The 21,488-nt window shown below is 43.6% G+C and overlaps 1 protein-coding gene across 1 annotated transcript; it reads right to left on the bottom strand.

The window, feature by feature from the left end:
- Positions 1-550: 550 nt before the first annotated feature.
- Positions 551-17,837, bottom strand: TNFAIP3 (TNF alpha induced protein 3). Its single transcript, XM_009557474.2, has 9 exons — positions 17,621-17,837; positions 13,671-13,983; positions 9,772-9,962; positions 9,398-9,545; positions 9,035-9,205; positions 8,119-8,299; positions 6,161-7,071; positions 4,584-4,816; positions 551-3,828 (listed from the first exon to the last, which is right to left on the bottom strand). Exons 2-9 carry the CDS (start codon positions 13,981-13,983, stop codon positions 3,547-3,549), a joined length of 2,430 nt encoding a protein of 809 aa, XP_009555769.2. The 5' UTR covers positions 17,621-17,837; the 3' UTR covers positions 551-3,546.
- Positions 17,838-21,488: the final 3,651 nt, after the last annotated feature.

Raw genomic sequence — 21,488 nt, 5'->3', positions numbered from 1 at the left:
CACAAGTTATCTGCTAATACAGTGGTTAGATCACTGAAAAATCCAGAAACAGAGACAATATTCAGATATTCACATGATCTAAAAATATTCCTTCCCTGAATGAAATGAGTGTGTAAGCCCAGCTTGTGCAGCAATTCCTTCCTGCACTGTATGACAAAGAATTCCAGTGCAACGCAGGTAGTCATTAAGTCAATTGTTTCATATTAGTTTTGCCTTTCTACTAAGAAAAGAATCTCTGGCTATGAAACATCTCAGACCATCTTGACAAAGAGACTTCCAGAAGTGGTCACAGAGGGAGAATCCAAATAAAAGTTCTCTCTTGCAGAACAGGAAGGAAAAAAACACATCAACTTGAAGAAGTGTCTGGGCAAAGAGCAGAAAGCATCAGAGGGTCAAAATCCCCTAAAGATATCAGGGAAATACCGGAGTATTTAAAAAAAAAAAAAAAAAGGCTCTACCAACTTTAATGTTCCCACACAAGTAAATCACAAGAGTCAGGCTGGGAACCCATTTGCATCAGAGCTTCAGAATGAGACAAGTCTCAGGTGACTTTAGGGTTACAAGTACTGAGCCCAGAAAGCAGCAGAGAAAAATCAGCAGGATCTGGGGCATTTAGTCTGAAATCCTTCCTCTATGTAGAAGCTGCAATTAACAGGAACTGGAGTTATTCAACCTCCCAAAATGATCGAGGCTCTGCCTTTTTAGCACACTGGTGTTGATGGCTGCTGACACTGGATGCTGTAAGGTGCTTCTGTGGTCTGGGGGAGACATCCCTTCCAGTCTTTGCCCACTCTTTCAGCACCAAGATGACTGCCCGGTGCAGAAGTTCAATGAATTGGCATGTGAGTTGCATGAGTTGTAAAGAAAGGAGAAAGAGAGTCAGATTTTGAAAAAGTGGAGTATGCTGGAGAGATGGGTTTGGTAGGTCCAGCACGCCCTGCTCTGGGGGAGTAGGCTGGGTTCTAGGTTGTATGCTCTGAAAAGAGGGGTATGTTGAGTCCAGAGGGAGCTGGGCTAAACTGTAAGAAGAGCAGTGGGCATGAAGAAGAAGGGCAGGCATCCAGGAGCATGGGCTAGAGAGCTGAGTGATTTGCAAGGATTAGCTAACCTGTGGAAAAAGTACTCAAGAACTTAGAATCTACATGGTTCCAATTGGGACAGCACTGAAGAACGTGTTGAGGTGTGCTCCTGAACAGCTGAAAGGGATTTAAGAGTTAACCAGGATAGAAAGCAGTTGATGTGGAGAGGTCAGACTCTTAGGAAAGAGCAACACCAAGAAGCCACAATAGTGCACAGGCAGAGACCTGAAACACTCAAATGCCCTCACAGGCATACTCATGTCACACGGTGCCCCACGGTGCAGAAATCCACTGCAGTGAGGCTGCATTAGGCTGAGCTTGGGATAAGAAAAGAACACCGCTTTCAAGTACTTTTTGAAGTAACAATTGGAACCTTGCTTTTCAGGAGCTATCAAGCAACCCAGATGCCAAGACCAAAAGGTGAGGGGCTTCCCAGCTGCCCACGGTGAGGGGAGGTGGTTGGGCTGGCCTGTGTCTTCAGCACTGTATTCATGGCTGGGCAGAGGTGAGGAATCACATGCTGCCATCACCACCTCCCAAGGTGGCACTCAAGCAACACTGGTTGGGAATCCCTGGCACAACTGATGAATGAATGAATGAATGAATGAATGAATGAATGAATGAATGAATGAAGAAAGCAGTCAAGTCAGTCTAGCTTATCTTTCCTTGCAGCCTGGTCCTGCACCATCCTTACTCTCCCATACCCATAGCTCCAAGGACTGAAGAAAGTCTGTATCCACAGGGGCTAAGTCCTTATGCACACTGACTACATGAGTCTCCTGTGATACCGAAGAGGACAATGATGTAAAGTGCGAGTATGCAGAAACTTACAGCAAGTTATCTCCTCCTCAAAGCACTTGGCTACATCATCTGAACCAGGGAGTACTTGGTAACTTGCTGAATGGTGGTCCTGAATAGAAATGCATTCTTCAGGGGGCGTCCCATGCTCAACTCATGGGACTCATGCCCTCTCTCATCAATATAAAATAGCAAATTCAATCCTTCAATAATTTATTTCTTTGTATCAGAGAATGTTTTTCAATTATACATTTAAGTTTGTAACTTCCAACACAAGAGTAAATATACATTAAAAAATCCTAGCTGTGCAAATTTCGAGTTGCATTGTTTCAAATAATATAAATATTTTAATAAAACATATGTTCACATTAAGGTTCACAAAATATATAAAATTTTAGAGCAATAAGTACTGAGTTTGGTTTTTTTTCTTTTTAAAACATGTTTTAATAACTAGAAAAAGATCTAAACTTGAGAAGTAACTTAGAAGAGGTATCACCTACAGAACTGTAGCAGCAAAACAGATGCTGAAAACTTAAAACATATAAAAGGAAAGAGAGAGAAGCAGGTACCAGGCACAACAGTAAAGGCAAAGTCAATAAAGAAAGTTGAAGAGTGGGTGCATGAACTCTAGGAGTAAAATCTCAACCATAATGCACTCTGTTATCAAGCTGTTTGCACAATAACAGAGTCACATTAAGGGTAACAGAAAATCGGGGAGGGAAGAGTACAGAAGTGTGACAGAAAAGGGGAGGGAGGGTACGAACAACAGCACATGTATTCCTCACAGTTACAATGCAAGAGAAGAGAATTGCTCTGGTTTCAGAACAGAAACTGAAGACAGAGGGCTTTGGGTTGGTTGGTTTTTTTTTGTTTTTTTTTAATCTGTTGGAGGCAATTCCTTCCATATGAGTGGGGAACAACAGGATTCAATCTTCCCATCACATGCATATGCTCATGAAAGTTGCTTCTGTGACCACCTGTCTTTCCATCAGCCTTGGAAGTTGGGAGAGGATCTAAATACTAGTTAGGTTAAGAATGTTAAAAGAGCAGACCATGGATGGTCTTGCAGAGAGCTCTGCAGAACACATAACTGCTTGCCCTTTAACATCCAGAATGCCTGCAGGAGCTCCCACATTGATAAGCACTGTAAGAACACAAGCAAGGATGCGGATATCACAAACCAAGTTTCTTCAGAAACTGCAAGTTGCATCAGCCTGTCCTGGGGGATCTCTCTCAGGAAAGACTTGCCTCTGACTGATGTATGCAAACACAAACAGCTCCTGCACCTCCAACAGTAGCCACAGCTCCTCGTCGGGGAACAGGGGAGGTATTAAGAAAGAAGCAGAACTGGGAAGTTCTTTGGATTCAAATGCTTCACACTTCCCTCTAGGAAGTCCAAGAATTAAATACGGCATTGTACAAGTTTAGTCATGAACGACAGCTCTGTGCAGAAGGCAACCTGCCCTTCTTAGCAGTCCTTGTATGCAGTGTTTAGAGGAAGTAGACATTTATTCCCATTCTTGGGAAAAAACATGAACATGAGCAGACAGCTTATATTTCCCCCTGCCCTCCCACTTCCAGGACTGTTAAGTGTTTTGGACATAGCACCGTTTCAGTGAAGGAAGTAGTTAGTATTGCTTTCTTGTTCTTTACCAACTCCTCGTCTCCACTAGCCATAGATCTGTTTGAACTGGTAGCATTCATTGCAGTAGCCATTGCACTTGGCATTGCCATAGTGATCACAAGCAGGGGCTCGGCAGTGTTGCTTCAGAGGCTCCTCAGCAGCTGGGTCCCTGGCATTCCGCGATGGTGGAAGCTGACCAAGACGCCCGTACTCCTGGCACAAATCATCACTTCTGCCGGCCAGATTGTTTCTACACGAAGCCACAGCACATTGTCTCTTCTGGCTACTACAAGCTGCTCGCTGGAAATCTCTGTGCTGTTCAGTTCTCTTAAAAAATATTAAAACACATTGTCAGTTGCTGTGCTGGCAACAATATGCACAAGCAGCTTTTCATTTACTTTCAACTCTGCTTTTGGTTTGTATAGGTAACCACCAGGGATTGTTGCAGACACATGATTCTTCTGAAAAGTACAATACCAAGAGTCAAGCTGGGCTTTACTGAATAAAATCACAAATTCAGTAATTTCTTAGAAAAAATGTTTTGGTTTTTTTTTTTTTTTTGGTAATCCCCAATTCTAAAAGGGATGAAACAAACCAAACAAAAAAAAAGTGCAACAAAAAAAAATCTGTAATGGGCTCAATCAAAAGTTGACATGAAGCAGATTAAACCTCTTGATGGAGTTGCATAGCTCTGAGCATAAGAATGAAAATCTCTTCCTGACCAGCAAACAAAACGTTGGTCCAATTGCTTCCACTGAAATTACTGGTGAAATCCCATCTGAGGTAAAACTGAACACAGCCATCATAACCCTAAACTGAGAACAACTTGGACTTGGCAGCATTAGGTTTACAGTTGAACTGGATGAACTTAAGGGTCTTTTTGAATCTAAAAGATTCTATGACTTTTAGGAGTGCTGCTCAGTTGCAGCAGGTAAAAATCATGAGATACTCTACATTTCTTTTTCTGTCATATTTAGGATGCAGGCATTTGAGGATTTTGTAGTATGCACTCAGAGTTGTTCTCACAGGAGACAACTGTGCAGCATTAAACAAGAATAAGCTTTTGAGAAGTTCATACTTACTTCTGGCTGTTTTAGGATCTGTTCTTCTGTCCTCCTAGCTTCCTGAAATCGCTGGTTCTGGGCTTCAATGAAGCAGTTCTGGCAGTACCCTTCCAGCATTGTGCTGCCCAGGGTGCCGCAGTTACACTGCTGACAGGACACGCTGTTATGGAAGGTGGCAGCAGAGGTCCCCAGTTGACCAGCTGCAGAGGACTTCTTCTGAGATCTCCTCTGGTGGCGTAGCAAAGCGCTGTCTGTAATGTAAAGCAAGGAAAGGAGGAACTTGAATGTATCCAATAGATCTGATCACCCAAAGCAACTATAAAAGGCTCGTCAGTTTAAAAAGAAAAATAAATAAATAATAATAAAAAAATCTACTAGCCTCTATCATGGATTTTGGACAATCCTGAGACCCCTCAGCGAATGTACCTTCCTCCACGTTACATAAGTAAGGGAGCTAATACTGCCTGATTTTCATATCAGAAGTAGCTAAAGCAGCTGATTTGTGAAAAACTTGCCCTCAGTGGGAAAACCATATCCCACTGAAACCAAGAAGAATTCCACCTTTGGCTTCAACATGTCATATGTGATCTGACCCAACATTTCCCTCTCAGCCTCTCCCATTTCAGGAGCATTGGGTAATGGAAGTACAGCAGCACAGAGCTTAATGGGAAAAAAGTGCCTTATGCTTTTTAGTCTCATGAAGCAGTCTTACATACTCCACAACCAGAAGGAAAAAAATATCATCGTGAACAATGCTGGAAAATAAGATATTGCAAGCTGGCATAGAAGTTCCCTAATTTGAAAGTATATGGAAAGCACAGCATTAGCACACTTGTCAGCAATGAAACCACCTTAAGAGATAAGCAATAATTCTCTCTTACACATTTCTTTCAGCCACTAGGGCTCTTTGCCTGTGTAACAGAGCAGCAGCATGAAAGATGAAGATTTCAAGCTGCAGTTTATTCACAGACTATTACCTTTCTGAAGGTCTGCCTTTAAATACACATGCATACACATGATACTACCAGGAAAGATTTCAAGGTAGATTATAACAATACATTCCTAAGTTCCTCTGAAATACAAGCATGTTATTTATGGTCAAGTTCTACTCGCTCTGCTTATTAAGGTGACTTCAGTGGTTACTCCAGAGTATTATACCTGTTACATTCAGAATGTATAAAGATCTTCAAACTCACCCCAAGCTTTTTAAAAGCCTTACTAACATAACCTGCTTTCAGTAGCACCAATACAATACCATTTCCCTTACCAGCCTAGCCCCAAGAACTTATCTAGCTGTGAAGAAAATTCATAATAAACCATAACTGCAGTGGATGGTGGGGAGAGATCAGAAACTACCCTGTCCTGAGCTAGTTTTGAGGAATTTTTACAATAGATTTCACAGATTTCCCACTCTTTTACAGCATGCCCTTTTACAGGATAATAATGGCCAAAAAAAAGAAACCTTCTCCTCACACTGCTGCTTCTGCTACACACGCTTTCCCTTTACCCCATACCCTTTTAGCACCCAGTGCATGGAAAGCTTCATAGCTCAAGGAGGCCGGCCTTCAGCCAATGCTTATCTGATCTCCACTTACCATGGTTTTCCCTGTACTCAAAGAAACACAGTGTGCAAAAGCCCTCATTCTGTGGTGTCCCAAAAAACTTGCAGCCAGGTTTCCTGCAGAGGCTACCTCCCCTCTTCCGCTCAGGAGGCAGTGCTGGTGGTGGGGGCTCCTCGCCATGGCTGTTGGGAGCCTGAAGGCAGGAGGGCTGGAGGAGGCTCTGCGAAATTTGGGATGGGTCAGACGTCGATCTCTGATGGCATGTGGGCAGGAAAGCTGGGCTGCCACTTGAGGAGTGCTCTGTAGATCTTTTGAAGCAAGTGCTGCATATGCCATTGAAGGTCCTGTTGGCCTTCTGAGAGCACACCTTGCATGTGGCATAGTCTAAATGTCTTTGGTTATCCAAGTTTTTGTGAGGACCAAGCTGTCTGGAGTTGTAGCAGCGTTCACAAAGCCCATTGTGTTGCACATTCAATGTAAAGGGGCAATCTGGTGTCTTGCATTTCATGGCCGTGGTCTCACTGTACAGGAAAAGGCTTGGAGCAGTTGGAGGTGCGGAGCGAGGCCCTGTTACAGGCCCTTCAGATGTCCATCCCCCAGGTTCACAAACATCCCCATGTGAGGAGCCTGACCCAGCTACCTTCAGTTTCTCAGGTGCTGCTTTGGAGGGCTGCTTTCTTCCTTTGTTTCCCTGGGACCTTCGCTCAAAACACTCGTGGCAGTAGGGCTGGGTGTTCACAGACATGTAGAAAGGGCAATTTGGTGTTTCACATTTCATCTGCAAGAGGGAGAGCTGGGAAAGAGACAGTTCCTGTCTGTTCCTGGGGCAGACCTCTCTTCTAGCAGGTTCAGTGTTCTCCTGCCACTTCTTGTATTCATGCTGTACCAGTTGAAAGTAATCTTCCACGAGGTTTATTTCCTTGGGTAGGTTGCCTTCATCTAACCTAACAGCCAAAAAAAAGAAGATTGCATCAGTAGTTGAAAAGGGCAGATAGTGGGAGTGGAAGCAAATATAAGTGACACAGGGAGGAAATTTAGATTTAATGCACATCCAGATTACTCAGCTAGAAGAACCAGGATGTTAAACTGTTGCTGTAAATGGAATAATTTTAAAAACAGGTGTTCAGTGATGTCAAATGGAGACTTTCACATCTAAAGAACTGGAAGGATGAAGAGCTAGCACTACTGGTAATGCCCAAGAACACATCCACGCAGTGGGACTAGGAAAGTTCGATTGCTACTCTTTATGTATGCATATATCCTTTGGGTAGGAGGACTTCAATTTTCAAGACTCCTAAACCAGAAACAGTCAACAGCACGCAGATACCTCCCTGTGTGGCAATGGAAGCAAAGACACAGGGAGCCACTTCCCACATTTGTGAAAGGGCTTGGTGGACACCATTGCCAGCATCCCCTAAATATGAGAAGCTGATGGGTGCTGCCAGCTGTCCCCTACACATCACTGACACCAAAATAGTCAGCAAGATGAGCACAGACACCAGCCCCTCCACTGGCCACAGCTTCCTGCCTACTGCTGCACTGGAACAACCCAGGATGTCAAGGCATCTGTACTTTAGAACATACCACCAAGTACTTTCCCTAGGGGAGTCAACAGTACACCAACTGCCATTATGCAATGTGTCCTTACATAAAGTGCAAGAGTTCAGTTTAACTAGTTACTGGGTTTAACCACTTTCCAGCCACCCTCCTGTGTAACCTAAAAGTCAGTGAAGCTAATCCATTCGGTTTACTTTTCTAAAATATTAGTTTCAGTCTGCTAAGTCTAAAAATGTTTTTGCCTTTAAATTTGAGAGTTGCTTGAGCTCATACCACTTCAAAGCATGTCGGCAGTAATGCCATTATTTCATATTGCACAGGGTAAACACAGGTGCTACTGTGGAAGGAAGGCAAGACCAAAGGAACACACTGGGCTGCCCAGCTTCTCCCACCATCTCCAGTTATCTTGTTTTTGAAACAGGAATGACACTCACTTTGCAGCATTAATTAGATGAGTTGTACCATGATCCCAGCCTTGCACTGGAATTTCTATCACTATCAAGTAGTCTCTTAGCAGCTGCTCTTTCTCCCTCTCCTCTGTGTCTGTCAGAAAGTGCACAGTCAAGTCCTCAAATCTTCCTCGTTCACTGGTGACCAGAGGGATAGCCCGGATTTCTGTGGGGAAAAAAGATGGGTTAGCATATACATGTACATATATATATATATATATATATAAATATGTTGGGTTTTTTTTTATGAGGCAGGAGTAACTACAAGATGCTATACACGGAGATGTCACCCCTTCTGCTGAATTTATGAAAGAGAGGAGAACAGCTGGCCAGAGCAACTGGTTTCTAAACAGTGCCAGTGGGAGAGGATGGAGACATGTCTGCACGACAAACCTAGCCTCATCCCATGGTAATTTTGATGCCCCCACAGCAATTTACTTCTTAGTGTGAGCAGCGCTGTAGATCTTAGTTCATTTTACCTTTCCACAGGATGGTGCCCTAACCTGAATCTAGCAAACTATTATCGATTCAGAAGAGAGACATTAGAAGTGGCAAAGCATGTATCTTATTACCCCTGCCAGGCCACGGTACATTGTTCTGAGACCATCTCCTTCAAAACTTCTTATCTTATGATGGCGTGTGGAAAGGAGGTCAGAACACAACAAAGCAGAGGATTGATCCCAGCCTGCAAGCAGGTGAGTTGTACTCTACTTTCAACCAGCAGCTTGAAGACAAGATCTAGTTTCTATTCAGATTTACAGTTAAACACATTTCTGCCCATATTTTAAGCACATATTCCAAAGAAATCTTTTACACAAAGCAGATTATATTTTAAATGCCTTATCAGCACGACGATATTGAAGAAGCTACACAAATACCAAACAAGGTATTTGAAAAATACCTGGTCCGCTGTCCTTCAGAGTCACTAGTGGTGTAAAATGCATATTGTCATAGCCAAGCACAATTGGGTATCTGTAGCATTCTTCAGCTGGCCAAAGGAGAGGCAAATAAATACCACCAACGTTCAGAGGAGCAAAACTAGAGCCTGACTCTAAACTTCTCACCACTTTATCTGCATAGGAAGAAAAAGAAAACACAAATAAGCACAAATAAGTATGTGCTACAGGCAAGTGAAAACATATTCTGGGTGTTTTAGAGCAATTGCTGAAAATTCCCTTTCCTGAAATGCATGTAACAATTATAGAAGTGAGGTTACTCACACAGCACAGAGTAATACAGTAAGCTGGCTGTCTTGGCAACTCACCTGCAAGGACAATGACTGGCCTTCTGAGGATGTTAGCAAGGATGAAGATGTGGATTTCTTCCAGTGCATTATATGGAAGTCTGTTTCGAGCCCCAGATGTTTCTGGGGAGGTCATTTCAATGAGGTATTCCCATTCCTCCTCCCAGTTCTGAGGAAAGAAACATCCATCAGCAATGGTTCAAAGGCACGGAGATCAGGAATCAACTGTAGCACAACAGTGCTTACAATAATCTTACTCTCCCATTTCCTCCAAAGGAAGACTAGTTCTGCTCTCCACTAACAGCAGAATGCATGAAGCCAAAAAGCAAATGAAGTCAGCAAGGCAACGCTGATAAGCACTCTGAGAATAGCATGATTCCCTCAGGCCTCCTTACCCGGGTGTCATAGTGGAGTCCTGTTTCTACAAACTCCTGGGATTTAATAGCCTCCCGCTGCCAGCGGAGCTTGAAGTTCCTCGTGTCAATCTCCCTGAGTGCGCTAAACAGTGTTTTTCTTAAGACAAGGTCGATATCTTCAATACCCCACATGTACTGTGATGCAGCATGCATGAGGCAATTTCCATCACCTGCAAAAAAACAGAGAGAGCATTATTTTTAAATGGCTACTTAAATAAACCCCATAAGCATGTGAGATGTAGAATTATGCTGTGCATATCCGTATTCCCTGTGCACTTCTCTCAAGGCCTTGGATAGAAGGGTTTTAACAAGAAAACCACAGCTATGAGCTCTCTGCTCAAGAAAGAAAGAAAGTTCCCTCTCTACTGGTTTTCTCACTCCATCAGTTGATGTTAAGATGTCACTCAGCAATGGTGGGAAGCTTGCCCCTTATTTATCTTCCTTATCTTTGACTGACATCATGTAAGAAATTTTGGAGTCAACCAGAAATGTCCAACACAGTTGAAATTACTTTTAAACACAACAATGGCAACTGTCCAGTTCTTGCGACTGTGGTAAACAGATTCACTGAATGCTCAGAAACCACAGCAATTTCCTTGGAATAGACATCACCACCCATAGTAAATTCACTACATTTTTCTCATGTGGAAAAAACCTCACCCAAAGAACACCCATAAAAGACACAAATCTAGTTTGCCACATGCCTTATGAGCTCGAGTACACCATTTATGAACACTTTTACTACTTTTCCTATGAAACTGAAGTGAAACAGACAACAGACCCCAGAACCTGAAAAAAAGATATAATTTGAAATCTACTTAACACTTCATAAATTGCTATCCACTCAGTGCATATCAGGTTCCTGCAACTACCTTCTGGCCTCTGAATAGGTCTTGTAAAGCTTACTTTAAGTCTGCAGGCTGCTTACCTGAGCTCAAAATTCAGGGAACAACAACGCATAAGACAGAAAATCTGACTGAGTTTTCTTCTGACCAAGAAAGATGACATGTTAATCCCATTAAAATTTTCCCTTTGCAAAATCTAGAGCAAAGATAAGAGGATTTTTTTTTTTTCTTCTCTCTCTGAGAGCTCACTTTCAATTCTTTATTGAGAAGCACTGCCCAAAATTCCTTACACAGCACTTGGAATTCCCCCGCGCCGTTTGACTAGCAATTGAGCAACAGTTGTACTTTTTGTTCTGCGGGTGCCGGAGTGAGCAGCGAAGCCTCCCTCGGACTTTCCCAGGGGGTGTGGCTGGGCGAGCTGGAATGAATGCCGATTCATTATACAAGTGAAATCTCTACAGCCAATAGATGCTGGAATTTTTAATTATTGTGGGTTTTTTTAAAAAAAAAAGTTTCAATTTTTATACCTCCTACTGCTTTCCTTCTATTCTCCATTCACAGGTCTGCAAAGAAATGTGTGGTGATTCAAAAGGGCTGTTTTTTAATTAAAAGAAAATCCCACCATTCCACAAACTCGTATACATACTAGGTAAAACATACACGGAAAGATTCTATAGGAGATACTTTCTCTGTTTTCAACAATTACAGCCTTCATCAGAAAAAAGTCCAGGATTTTCTGAAGAAAGCCCACCGTTGACTGAACGAACTAATGTATTCCTCCCACGTCTATGGGTTAAACAGCTAAATGCTTTAAAAAATATTCTTTATGCCAAGTGGGAGAAAAAATCCCCTGTTATTTTCTGGGATAATCATGGAATCATAGAATGATTTGAGTTGGAAGGGACCTTAAAGATCATCTAATTCCAACCCCCCTGCCGTGGGCAGGGGCACCTCCCACAAGATCAGGCTTCAGGATAATACAGGGCTTCTCCAAGCTGTCCGTTCCTTCAGGGATCCTCTCCTTCAGTCCAATCTACCTTCTCTCTCCTGGAGAGGTTCCTCACTGCAACTACTTTGCATAAACCACAGGTTCCCAAAGCCACTCCTTCTACTCAAGCACTTCACGATCCCAGAGCACTGAACTGAAATAGATTTTATTGGCTGCACGGGATATGGGGGGACCACAAACTGAGCCCTTGCTCTGCCTTCCCTCAAACTGCCATATTTCAGCATCTTATATATTGGTACACCTGCTTATGGATGGCATTCAAATCCTGAGTCCACAAGTTGTTCCCATTTTAAACACTAGCCAAGAGTCATAGGACAACGCAAGCGATCACATTTATTGAATATAGTGTTCTTAGCAGCAAGGGTTCGTCCAGGCAGTGCTAACCCCTATAGAACTTGGTATTAACAGGATATGGGGGATTTCAGAACTGTTGCTCTTTGCCCTGGGCAAAAATTACACTCAGACTTATTAGGAAAATGGGCAACGTATCTCATAAGGTGAAGTTTTGAAGATGCAACACTTGGAGTGATGTTACCTTTCTAGCACCTGCAAAGTGCTGCCTGCCCTAGCTGCAATTCCAGTCATCCTGCAAGTTCAAGATAACACAAAGATCTCCATGCACAGCTAATTACAGTCATGAGACTTTTATGCCAGTGCAGAGTCAGCCCACAAAAGGCTACCAGAAGGTCTGTGCCTCTGTGACAGTTACGGAAACACATATTAGGATCAGGTTGTTCTAAGTCAGGGCAGCGATATACACAATGTGGTCCTATTTTCATGGCTTTTGTACAACACAGCTGTACATAATCAGGCTGAGAAATATGGCAGAACTTGGGAAAGGAAGAACGTGGACTAGGAAGATAAGGGCAACGTGTATATGAACAGATAAGAAAAGAAGCATCCACAGAACATAATGTAAGGACTTCAATGAGGCTGCAGGTCCACCACATCCATTGTTTCTATAACTCGTGTCATCTGCTTCTTGAGGAAAGAATATATATTTTCCATGTTCTTGGAGTCTTCACTGTCCCAGTCAACCTTCCCAGTGTTAGGGAATCCTGAGTTTAAGTTTGTAGCTGCGTGACTGTAAGTCATAGCCATACCCAATCTTTCCTCCACCGAATGCAAAATGCCCAATGGCTCTTAAGAGTCATGTGCAAAAGTTTCCTGCCCAAGACCTGTGGCCGTATGCACCCTATTCAACAAATCTTTGCACTGCTGCTGTACCATTTAATCTATAGCACTTGATGCAATACACACAAAATAACCCTAAAGCCCAGCCCAAAATCAGCACTGATCCTTGAAAGAAAAGGAAACTGCAAACTTTGTGTGGCACAAAGATGGCTGTCATTCACACATACAGGGGTTACTGGTGAGCCCTGAGGGAGGGCAAAAGCTGGCAAGTCCCAGCAGGTAGCTGTGGGTGAGGGAGCTGGCTGGATACAGGGCAATGACTCCAGGGCCAGCAAGGTCAGATTCCCAGAGGCTCCACAGCCACGATGCTCTTACTAGCAGCACTGTTAAGGCTGGATCAGCAAGTGAACCTCGCCTGCCAGCTACAATGGCAGGGTTAATGGCAGGATATTAACTTCTGCTATATATACATGAAAATGCATCCCTGTCACTCAAAGCATCTGACATCTCCTCTTGCCTGGCATTAAGGGCCATCCAGCACTTCCAACAAGGCAGTTGACACATAGCAGAGTTGGATTCATAGAAAGTTGATAGGTTGCAAGTCAAGGTTCCCACCTGGTATTTCACCCTGACATGCCACAGGTTACCGGTGTTATGAAGATCTCTGAAATTTTCAGGCTATTCATAATACCATGATACGGGAAGAGGACTGCTACAGCCTCAGGACAGCACATCATGTGGAAAGAATTTTAGTTTACAAAACTAAGATTAAAACAAACCACTTTTCTAAAGCTTCTGTTTCAGTAATGTGAACTCAGATGCTATTAATAAAGGTGCTACATTCATATTACGCATTTTAATGTGAGTGCGAAGGCCTGCTCAGAACTTACCATTAGTCTTCAAAGGGACAAGTCGCCGAACTTCCATGCACCAGTTGAGCTTCCTCTGGCGCTCCAGTGAAGTCTGGGTAGCTTGATCAGTGAGAGCCTTCTGAAGTGTTTCCCGAAACTGAGGACAAAACTGGCACATTCTGAACATTTCTATCGTGTATCTGTGCATAGTCCTGAAGTGGTGAATTATTCCACTGGGGGGTTTGACTAGATCTTCAGGTGTCCTCTCTCTAATCTTCATGGCTTTCAGCATATTGCTCTGATACAAAGCTTGAGGAAGGATGTGTTGGCCAGTCATGTTTCTAGAAGACATCTGAAATGAAAAAGAATTATTTTATTGGCATGTTAGTGTCCTTATATCACAGAGCTATCATTTCTGCAGAGACTGCGAAGGCACTTTCAGTGGTAGGATTCTGGCCGCAGTTTTGCCTAAAACAAACACAGAGTAGATGCAGTCCACTAAGCCTTATACAGATGATGTTTTTTAAAGCTCATATCCATTAACCTTTCTGCATTACTCAGATACAGATACTGACCAGCTCATTCCAATAATTTACTGCTATCATTTACTGAGATATTAAAGAGCATTTATTCATAACTAAGGAAATTGCATCATCGTTCAAAAAAAAAAAATTTAAATCAAAGTAAGGATAAAAGAAGGCAAGATCAAGGGAAGGGAAAATTATCCTGGAAACGACTAATTGATAATTGCACAGTGTAATCCCCTATGAACTTGCTGAACTTTCAGCATGTTTCAAGCTCTTGTTTTGATGACATGCCAAAAAAAGCAGATAATGACCATTTCAGATTTCCACAGCCAAGAAGTGATGCTTGGTACAGCATGAAAAGAGCCCCAAGAATTACATGCCATGCTGGTATCTGTCCCATACTTACAGTGGATGAAGCTGGCAAATGAGGAATTCGTAGCAGAGCAAGTACTTGAGGACAGATTTTTCACCCTTCTTGAGGCTCCTTATATTTTGTGGTTGAGCTACCACACAGAGGTGCCTGTGCTGCGTGTGGGGGTGCAGACTACAGTGCAGCTATTACTCAGCGGTAAGTCAACAGAGCTGAAAAAGCATTTCCACTTGGTTCAAAAACCCCAATATTTTTCCACAGTGGGACATTTAATGTTTGCTGCCCTGCATCCCTTTCTTCAGCACCTCCGGCCTCACAGGCAAAAGCAGGAAGAACAAAATAAACCCCATAACCTCAAACTGTCTACACTCTCTGAAATACTTATTCAGAACATACTAACTTTGTGGCTAGTGAGGGCCAAATGTAGGGACCACATCCCTCAACACTCTCGTGTACCACAGCAGCACTGCCACCACCAATCTATTTTTACATGGAGCAACTCTCCATGCTGTCCATGTACATTATTTCTCTGTTTAGAAACAACAACAAAGTTATTTTAAGACACATAAAGGTATGCATGCCTAACATGTTTAGGCTACAGCTGGTCACATCAGGACAGCTCACCACCGTGATTATGAATCTAGGAACAATTCTCAAGCTATAAGTATATATCAAAGTCTCGATGTATACTTTGCCAAGACCAGGGAGGCAAGAAGCAACTATCAACTGTGTTTGTGCAGCTATCAAGAACTTTTCTCATGGAGATGTGACTCTGGAGGGTCTGAGAGAGGGAAAAGGACTACAACCTGATAGACTGACTGGGAAGGGACTATGAGATCTGTGGAGGCTGAAGATTCCTCTTGCACAGAAGCACTTGAGCATGCCCTCCCCTACAGGGAACCAGCTGCTCTCCCTTTTTCACCTAGACACTTCCATTGGCAACATCCACCTCCAGCTGCCCAGCTGGAGCACCGGAAAGAGCTGCCCTCCATAACCTCTCCCAGAACCAGCTGTTGAAGAGATTCAGTGGATGTCCTGTCAAGCCCTAAATACAGACAGGTGAAACACAAGATGCTGCAAAGTCCTTTCTACTCAGTCATTCACACAGTGTTTCCTCTACTCCTTCCTCTACTCCTGTAAAAGCACTAGGGACAGGACTCAGAACTGCCCTGCCTTGCAACACATGTAAAAGCATTCCCCGACCTAATAAAAGATGGCATATTCTTATCATTCATCCACCAATATAGAGCCTTGAAATGGAAATAACATGGTTTCTCATCCGCTCCCACAATACAGTTTTACACATGCCATTTATGTAATCCTATATTTAAGTGAAGTGATAATTTAAGAAAAGAAATATAAATAGCCTTTTATTAATCTGTTTAATAAACACAGCTATACTTTGTTCCGAGATGACCAAAATACTGAATTCCTTACTTACGTAAGTAGAGCCACTGAGTAAGTGGGATTTTCTTACATGAATAAAGACTAATCACATGATTAAGCACTACTGACAAGGACCCTTGAAATGGTTATTTCCAGCTTTAAGTAACAATAAGCACTGAGTTTATAGAAGCATTCACTGAAACTATAGTATTCATACTATATTCTGCAGGCATATTTCCCCCTCCACACATGGAAATTACTGTCTGTGCCATTTATGGTCATAAAATGTCAATCAAGGCAAAACCTGAGCAACACTTACTTTCAAAAACATTGTGATTAAACAAACAGAACTCAATGGCCTCCTAAGCTAGAGATTTAAGGAACAGGAAACTTAGTTACATTTATATTAATTCATACTGCACTGTGCTTTACTGTTTGCTATACTACTTTAACCTTTTGACATGTAATAACTACGAGTTCTCAGAGAACAGCAGCTGTAAACAACGATTAAATAGCTATCTTAGGCATCCTTTCCGAACATGTAATACTGAGGATGCTGGGCTCAGTAAAGCCAAATACCATTCTGAGATCTGCCAGTGGCTTCATAAAATTACTTCAGTTTTCTGTCCTCTATTTGAAAAATGGCAATAAAAAACCCTTTTACGTAGAGTGCTAAGACAGTGCTAAAATAAACATGTCTAACACACCTTTAGTGACCTGGTCTTTGAGTGCTCGGTAAAGAACTAAGCATATTATCACATTTTACCGAGGAAGATGAAAGTGTTTTGTGTACCACAGGACTGGTTTATACGAGTTAGTTCCCTAAGCTACTGGGACCAAGGTGGAAGCGACAGTCACTATTACCACCTGCCAGATTCACAGGAGAATGAATTCAAAGCAGACAACCCCTGGAGCAGTGGGAAGGTTTAAAAGCAAGCCCAGCAAACCCACTGGCTGCCGGTTCCAGCCACTTGCCCAGCACCAGCGGGCACAGTCACCCGAAGGTGCCCAACGCGAGCCCGGAGACTGCGGGACAGCAACCAAACCCTCCCGCTGCACCGAGGGCCCTCCTGCCGGCGGAGCGGGGTGCGAATGACACCGAGAACGCCGTCAAATACAACTCCCCAAGACTCGTGCTGGAGGTCTAGAAAGCGAGCATCCTTCATCAGGCCTGGGCAACACCAGCGAGCCGTCTCTGTCAGTCGTGTGCAGCGAGACAAGAGCTGGGGGCAGGATGGATTTCCCACTTACATGCACGTGGATACAATTTTCCCAGAAATCTTGTGCATATTCCATTAGTTTCCAAGGACTCATTTTAATGTTCTTATGACCCTCACAACAGTCAAAACTCTTGCTGATTTGGAGCTGGCTCCAGCTCTGCCTGACCTTGCATTTGAGATGGGGAGAGGCCGCAGACAGAGGTGGTCACAGCAGACACGTCTGTTCAGCACAGGTCACACTGCACACAAGGCGTTATCATCTCCAAAGTATGAACAGTGAAAAGAAAAAAAAAGACTGAAAGAAAAGATGCTATCAGAGGGACATTCTAACTTTCAAAGAACACAGGCACTCGGATGAAACTTTAGCTTAAACGGGAACTATTCCTCCCTTTGTAACAGTAACCCCGTCTTGCATCACGGCGAAGCCGCTCTGGGGGTCGATCCGCCGTGCCCTGCCCGCCTCCCCTCCCCGTGCCCGGCTCTCACCTCTCCGCCGGGGGCTGCTCCGGTCGATCCCGCCGGGAACTCGTGCTCAGCAGCGGGGCTGAGGCGCGGGGATGCGGCCGAGCCCGGGCTCCATCAACCCGCGCCGGGGCAGCTCTCCCTTCCCTTCGCCGGAGCTGCTGCTGCCGCCGCCGCCGCGGAATGAAAGGCTGTGCCGAGCCTCTTGCTTGTCGGTTTTTTCCCTTTCTGTTTCAGAGCCCGTGTGCAGAAAAAAAAAAAAAAAAAAGACATACACACACAACAACAACAACAAAAAGAAAAAAAAAAAAACCCAGCGGGGATTTCCACCGGCAGCGCCGGGGACTTTCCGACATGTGACAAGCGCCCCGCCCGGCCCCGCCGCCGCCGCCAGGGGGCGCCGCCGCGCTCCCCGCCGTGACGCACCGCCGGGCTGCTCCGGAGCCGCGGGGGCAGTCGTTCCTTCGTTATTCCTTATTCCATGCTTTCCCCCCGGCTGTGGGTGCTCGTCCGAGCCGTTTTGATTTAAAGCTAGATTAAGTTTCATGTAAGCAATTGTATTTTTTGAAAGCTAGACAGGATGTGCCTCTAATAACATGTTTTCTTTCAGTGTTTCTCTACGCACTTCATCTGGGGGTTTGGAAATAGATGATCTTTAAAGGTCCCTTCCAACCCAAGCTATTCCATGATTAGTCCTTGGAAACTAATGGAATATGCATAAGATTTATGGGAAAATTGTATCCATATGCATATAAGTGGGAAGTACATCCTGTCCTCAGCTCTTGTCTCGCCGCACATGATCAATGGAGATGGCTCGCTGGTGTTTCCCAGGCCTGATGAAGGATGCTCGCTTTCTAGAACTCCAGCACGAGTCTTAGGGAGTTTTATTTGCCAGCATTTTTGGTATCAGCAGGGTACCAAAAATGGTACCTGGCCTCACCACGCCTTATAAGAGGCCCCTTGGGAACTGGGGAGTTGTGCTGTGGAACCAGCAGCTGCAGCCGGTCATACCTTGCCTGGAGCTTGGGGCAGCATCCTTGCACCCCGGCTGCACCCCGGCTACACCCCGGCTGCACCCTGCACCCTCCAAGGGCCTGTAGCAGCAGCAACAAGAGGCGATGGCTTCCCCATGACCTGTTACCTGGTATCATCCACATAGTCAAGTGTGACAAGGGGCCCCTCTGGACTCCTTATCCATACAGAGAAATCTCACCATGTAGGTGCCCACTCTCCCTGGAGCTGACATCCCAATAGGATGGAAAGGGGACCCGTCCTGTTTGAAGGTATTGCACTTCTACACTGTTTTGGAACCCGAACAAGTTTGTTTTGTTTTGTTTTATTTTGTTTTCATTTATGCTGTATTTGCTTCACAGTTTTGGCTTTATATTGCAAGTAAACACAAGTGACTTCATTTATTTAATGACAGATTAGACTGAGATGTAATTCCATAATTCCATATGTTGATATTTTAGGCAGATGTTAATGTGCTTTAATTCAACCCTGCTCAAGGTAAACCCATCGCAGGCAAAGGGCAGAACTTTAGACTAAAGTTATCAAGTCAAGGAGATCTTAAGTGCCTTGAGTGTGTTTGTAAATTTTTTTCCATGCCTAGCAGCTTGTAGGAATCATTAAATTTAATTATTGTATTCAATTAATTTACACAGTATCCTAAAATCTGTGAGATGTAAAAAGTCACAGAGTAAAAAAGGCCTGTAAATATGATTAATGGGATTTGTGTTGGAAAAGGGCAGTTGCCCACCAGCTTAGTAACGTGAACGCACCCAAAAATGAAATACAGCTTAACAAATTTTTTTGTAGTTTTAAAAGAGGACTCCTCAGTGCTGCGTTCCTGCCCATTTCTGAGTGTTGACACTGAGAGAAGCTAGGGTTGCTCCGTACCTTGAAATCAGATCTTAAACTTTGACTCCCTCAGAGAACAGGTGGATATTGGAAAAGTTCAGCCTTGAGCTCCCTCACCTCCACTATCAGCAGCTGGCTTAGCTCATGCACTCACGTCATGAGTTGTGGTTATGTGGCAGCCTGGTCTTTCCCAGAGTTTGCAGGCCTGTGCCTAGCTCCGTGCAGCCTGCCACCCTTTGTTCTCTGCCTTTGTTCAAAGAGAAATCAGGGATGTGGCTGGAAAAAGAATAATCCCTTCCATTTTTTTTTCTACTCTCTTTGCAGAGATTTGTTTTAAAGAATTTAGTGAGGGATATTTTCTTTTTTTTCTTTTAATTATAGCTCTTTTATTTTGGTGGATAAGAACCTGAACACAAGCCAGGAACGTGTGCTTGCAGCAGCTAGAAAGCCAGCTGTATCTGGTGCTGCAGTAGAGATGTGAGCAGCAGGTCAAGGGAGATGATTCTCCTCCTCTGCTCTGCTCTTGTGAGACCTCACATGGAATACTTCATTCAGTTCTGAAGTCCTCAGCAAAGGAAGGACATGAATCTCTTAGAGCAAGTCCAGATGAGGCCACAAAGATGATCAGAGAGCTGGAGCACCTCCCATACAAGTGCAGGCTGAGAGAGTCGGGATTGGAGCCTGGAGAAGTGAAGGCTCTGAGGAAACATTATAGCAGCCTTCCAGTACTTGAAGGGGGCCTAAAGGAAAGATCGGGAGGGGCTCTTTATCAGGGAGTGCGGTGATAGGATGAAGGGTAATAGTTATAAGCTGAAAGAGGTGAGATTTAGTTTAGATAATTTGGAAGAAATTTTTTGCTGTGAGGATGGTGACACACTGGAACAGGTTGTCCAGAGAAGCTGTGAATGTGCCATCCTTGGAAGTGTTTAGGGCGGAGTTGGATGAGGCTATGAACAACCTGATCTAGTGGAACGCGTCCCTGCCCTTGGCAGGGGGCTTGGAACTAGACAATCTTTAAGGTCCATTCCAACCCAAATCATTCTATGATTTTCCTCTTCCCATCTCCCAGCCTTTCTGCTACCTTGGAAAGCAGTACTTGGGTAGGAAGGCCCCACAGGTTTGATGGCCTGAGGGATGACTGAGTCTTAGGTATCTGGATGCCTCAGGGAAGTGGGACTGAGTGATTACTTGCATAACTAAGGCAACATCTGCGGAGTGATTTACCCAGTGCATATTTTCTTCAGCATCTTGCTGTTCCCTGCTTCTGGACATTGTCCCCTGTCCCCTCTTGTGAGCTGAGATACTAGATTACTGAAGCGAACCGATTAGGAAAAAAATATATTCAAATATCAAAAAATATATTCAAATATATTCAAAGCATCAAAAAAAATTGATTCAAAGCGTTTCTTTCATGTCATGTGAAGCCAGATCACTCAGAGTGTTTTACAGAGAGCATTCAAAGTTATGGAGAGTTTCACCATGGAGTGGAAATGAGAAACTAAGGTAGGAAGTGGAGAAAAACGAGCTGATTTATACCCTGCTTTGTACATGAAACTGCAGCAATTAGATTAACAAGTGGACCTAGCCCTTTCTGGTTTTTGCTTAAAGAAGAAGAAAAGGAAAATAAATGTGAGTGAGGAGACTGATAGTTCTGCTCGTATTAGCTGTGAGCCTGTGAGGGATATGCTGTTTTCTCAGGAAAACCTGAAAAAGGAATAACTTATTTTTGTTTTTCTGAATGGTAAGTATATCTGAATATTCATAATTACTATTTACACCTTGATAAACTGAAAGCTGATAGTGTGTGGCTACAGCTGATGTTTGTCATACAGGTCTGAGCAGGATGGCAGGAATTCATTTGATCTGAGTTTGCATAGTAAAAAATGAAGTTCTGTCTTGTCAGCCGGATCTCCTAGGTAAATATAGGAATACATTAAAACATCAACAACATCAATAATTATAGAATGCATGAGTGTATATTCCTCTTTTCTGATTTATTCCTGTTTCTTGTAGTTATGCCCCAAGGTTTATC

The sequence above is a fragment of the Cuculus canorus genome, chromosome 3, assembly GCF_017976375.1.
Source record: "Cuculus canorus isolate bCucCan1 chromosome 3, bCucCan1.pri, whole genome shotgun sequence".
NCBI classification, from domain to species: Eukaryota; Metazoa; Chordata; class Aves; order Cuculiformes; family Cuculidae; genus Cuculus; species Cuculus canorus.
Note: the sequence above shows the minus strand (reverse complement) of the source record. Positions and strands in the feature narration are given on the sequence as shown.

Excerpts from the sequence above, each read along its gene's own strand:
- TNFAIP3 (XM_009557474.2), bottom strand. The coding sequence starts at position 13,983 with ATGTCTTCTAGAAACATGACTGGCCAACACATCCTTCCTCAAGCTTTG. Across the intron at positions 9,546-9,771 it reads GACTCCACTATGACACCCGG|AACTGGGAGGAGGAATGGGA; the intron begins GTAAGGAGGCCT and ends TTCTTTCCTCAG. Across the intron at positions 4,817-6,160 it reads TGAGTACAGGGAAAACCATG|ACAGCGCTTTGCTACGCCAC; the intron begins GTAAGTGGAGAT and ends TTTACATTACAG.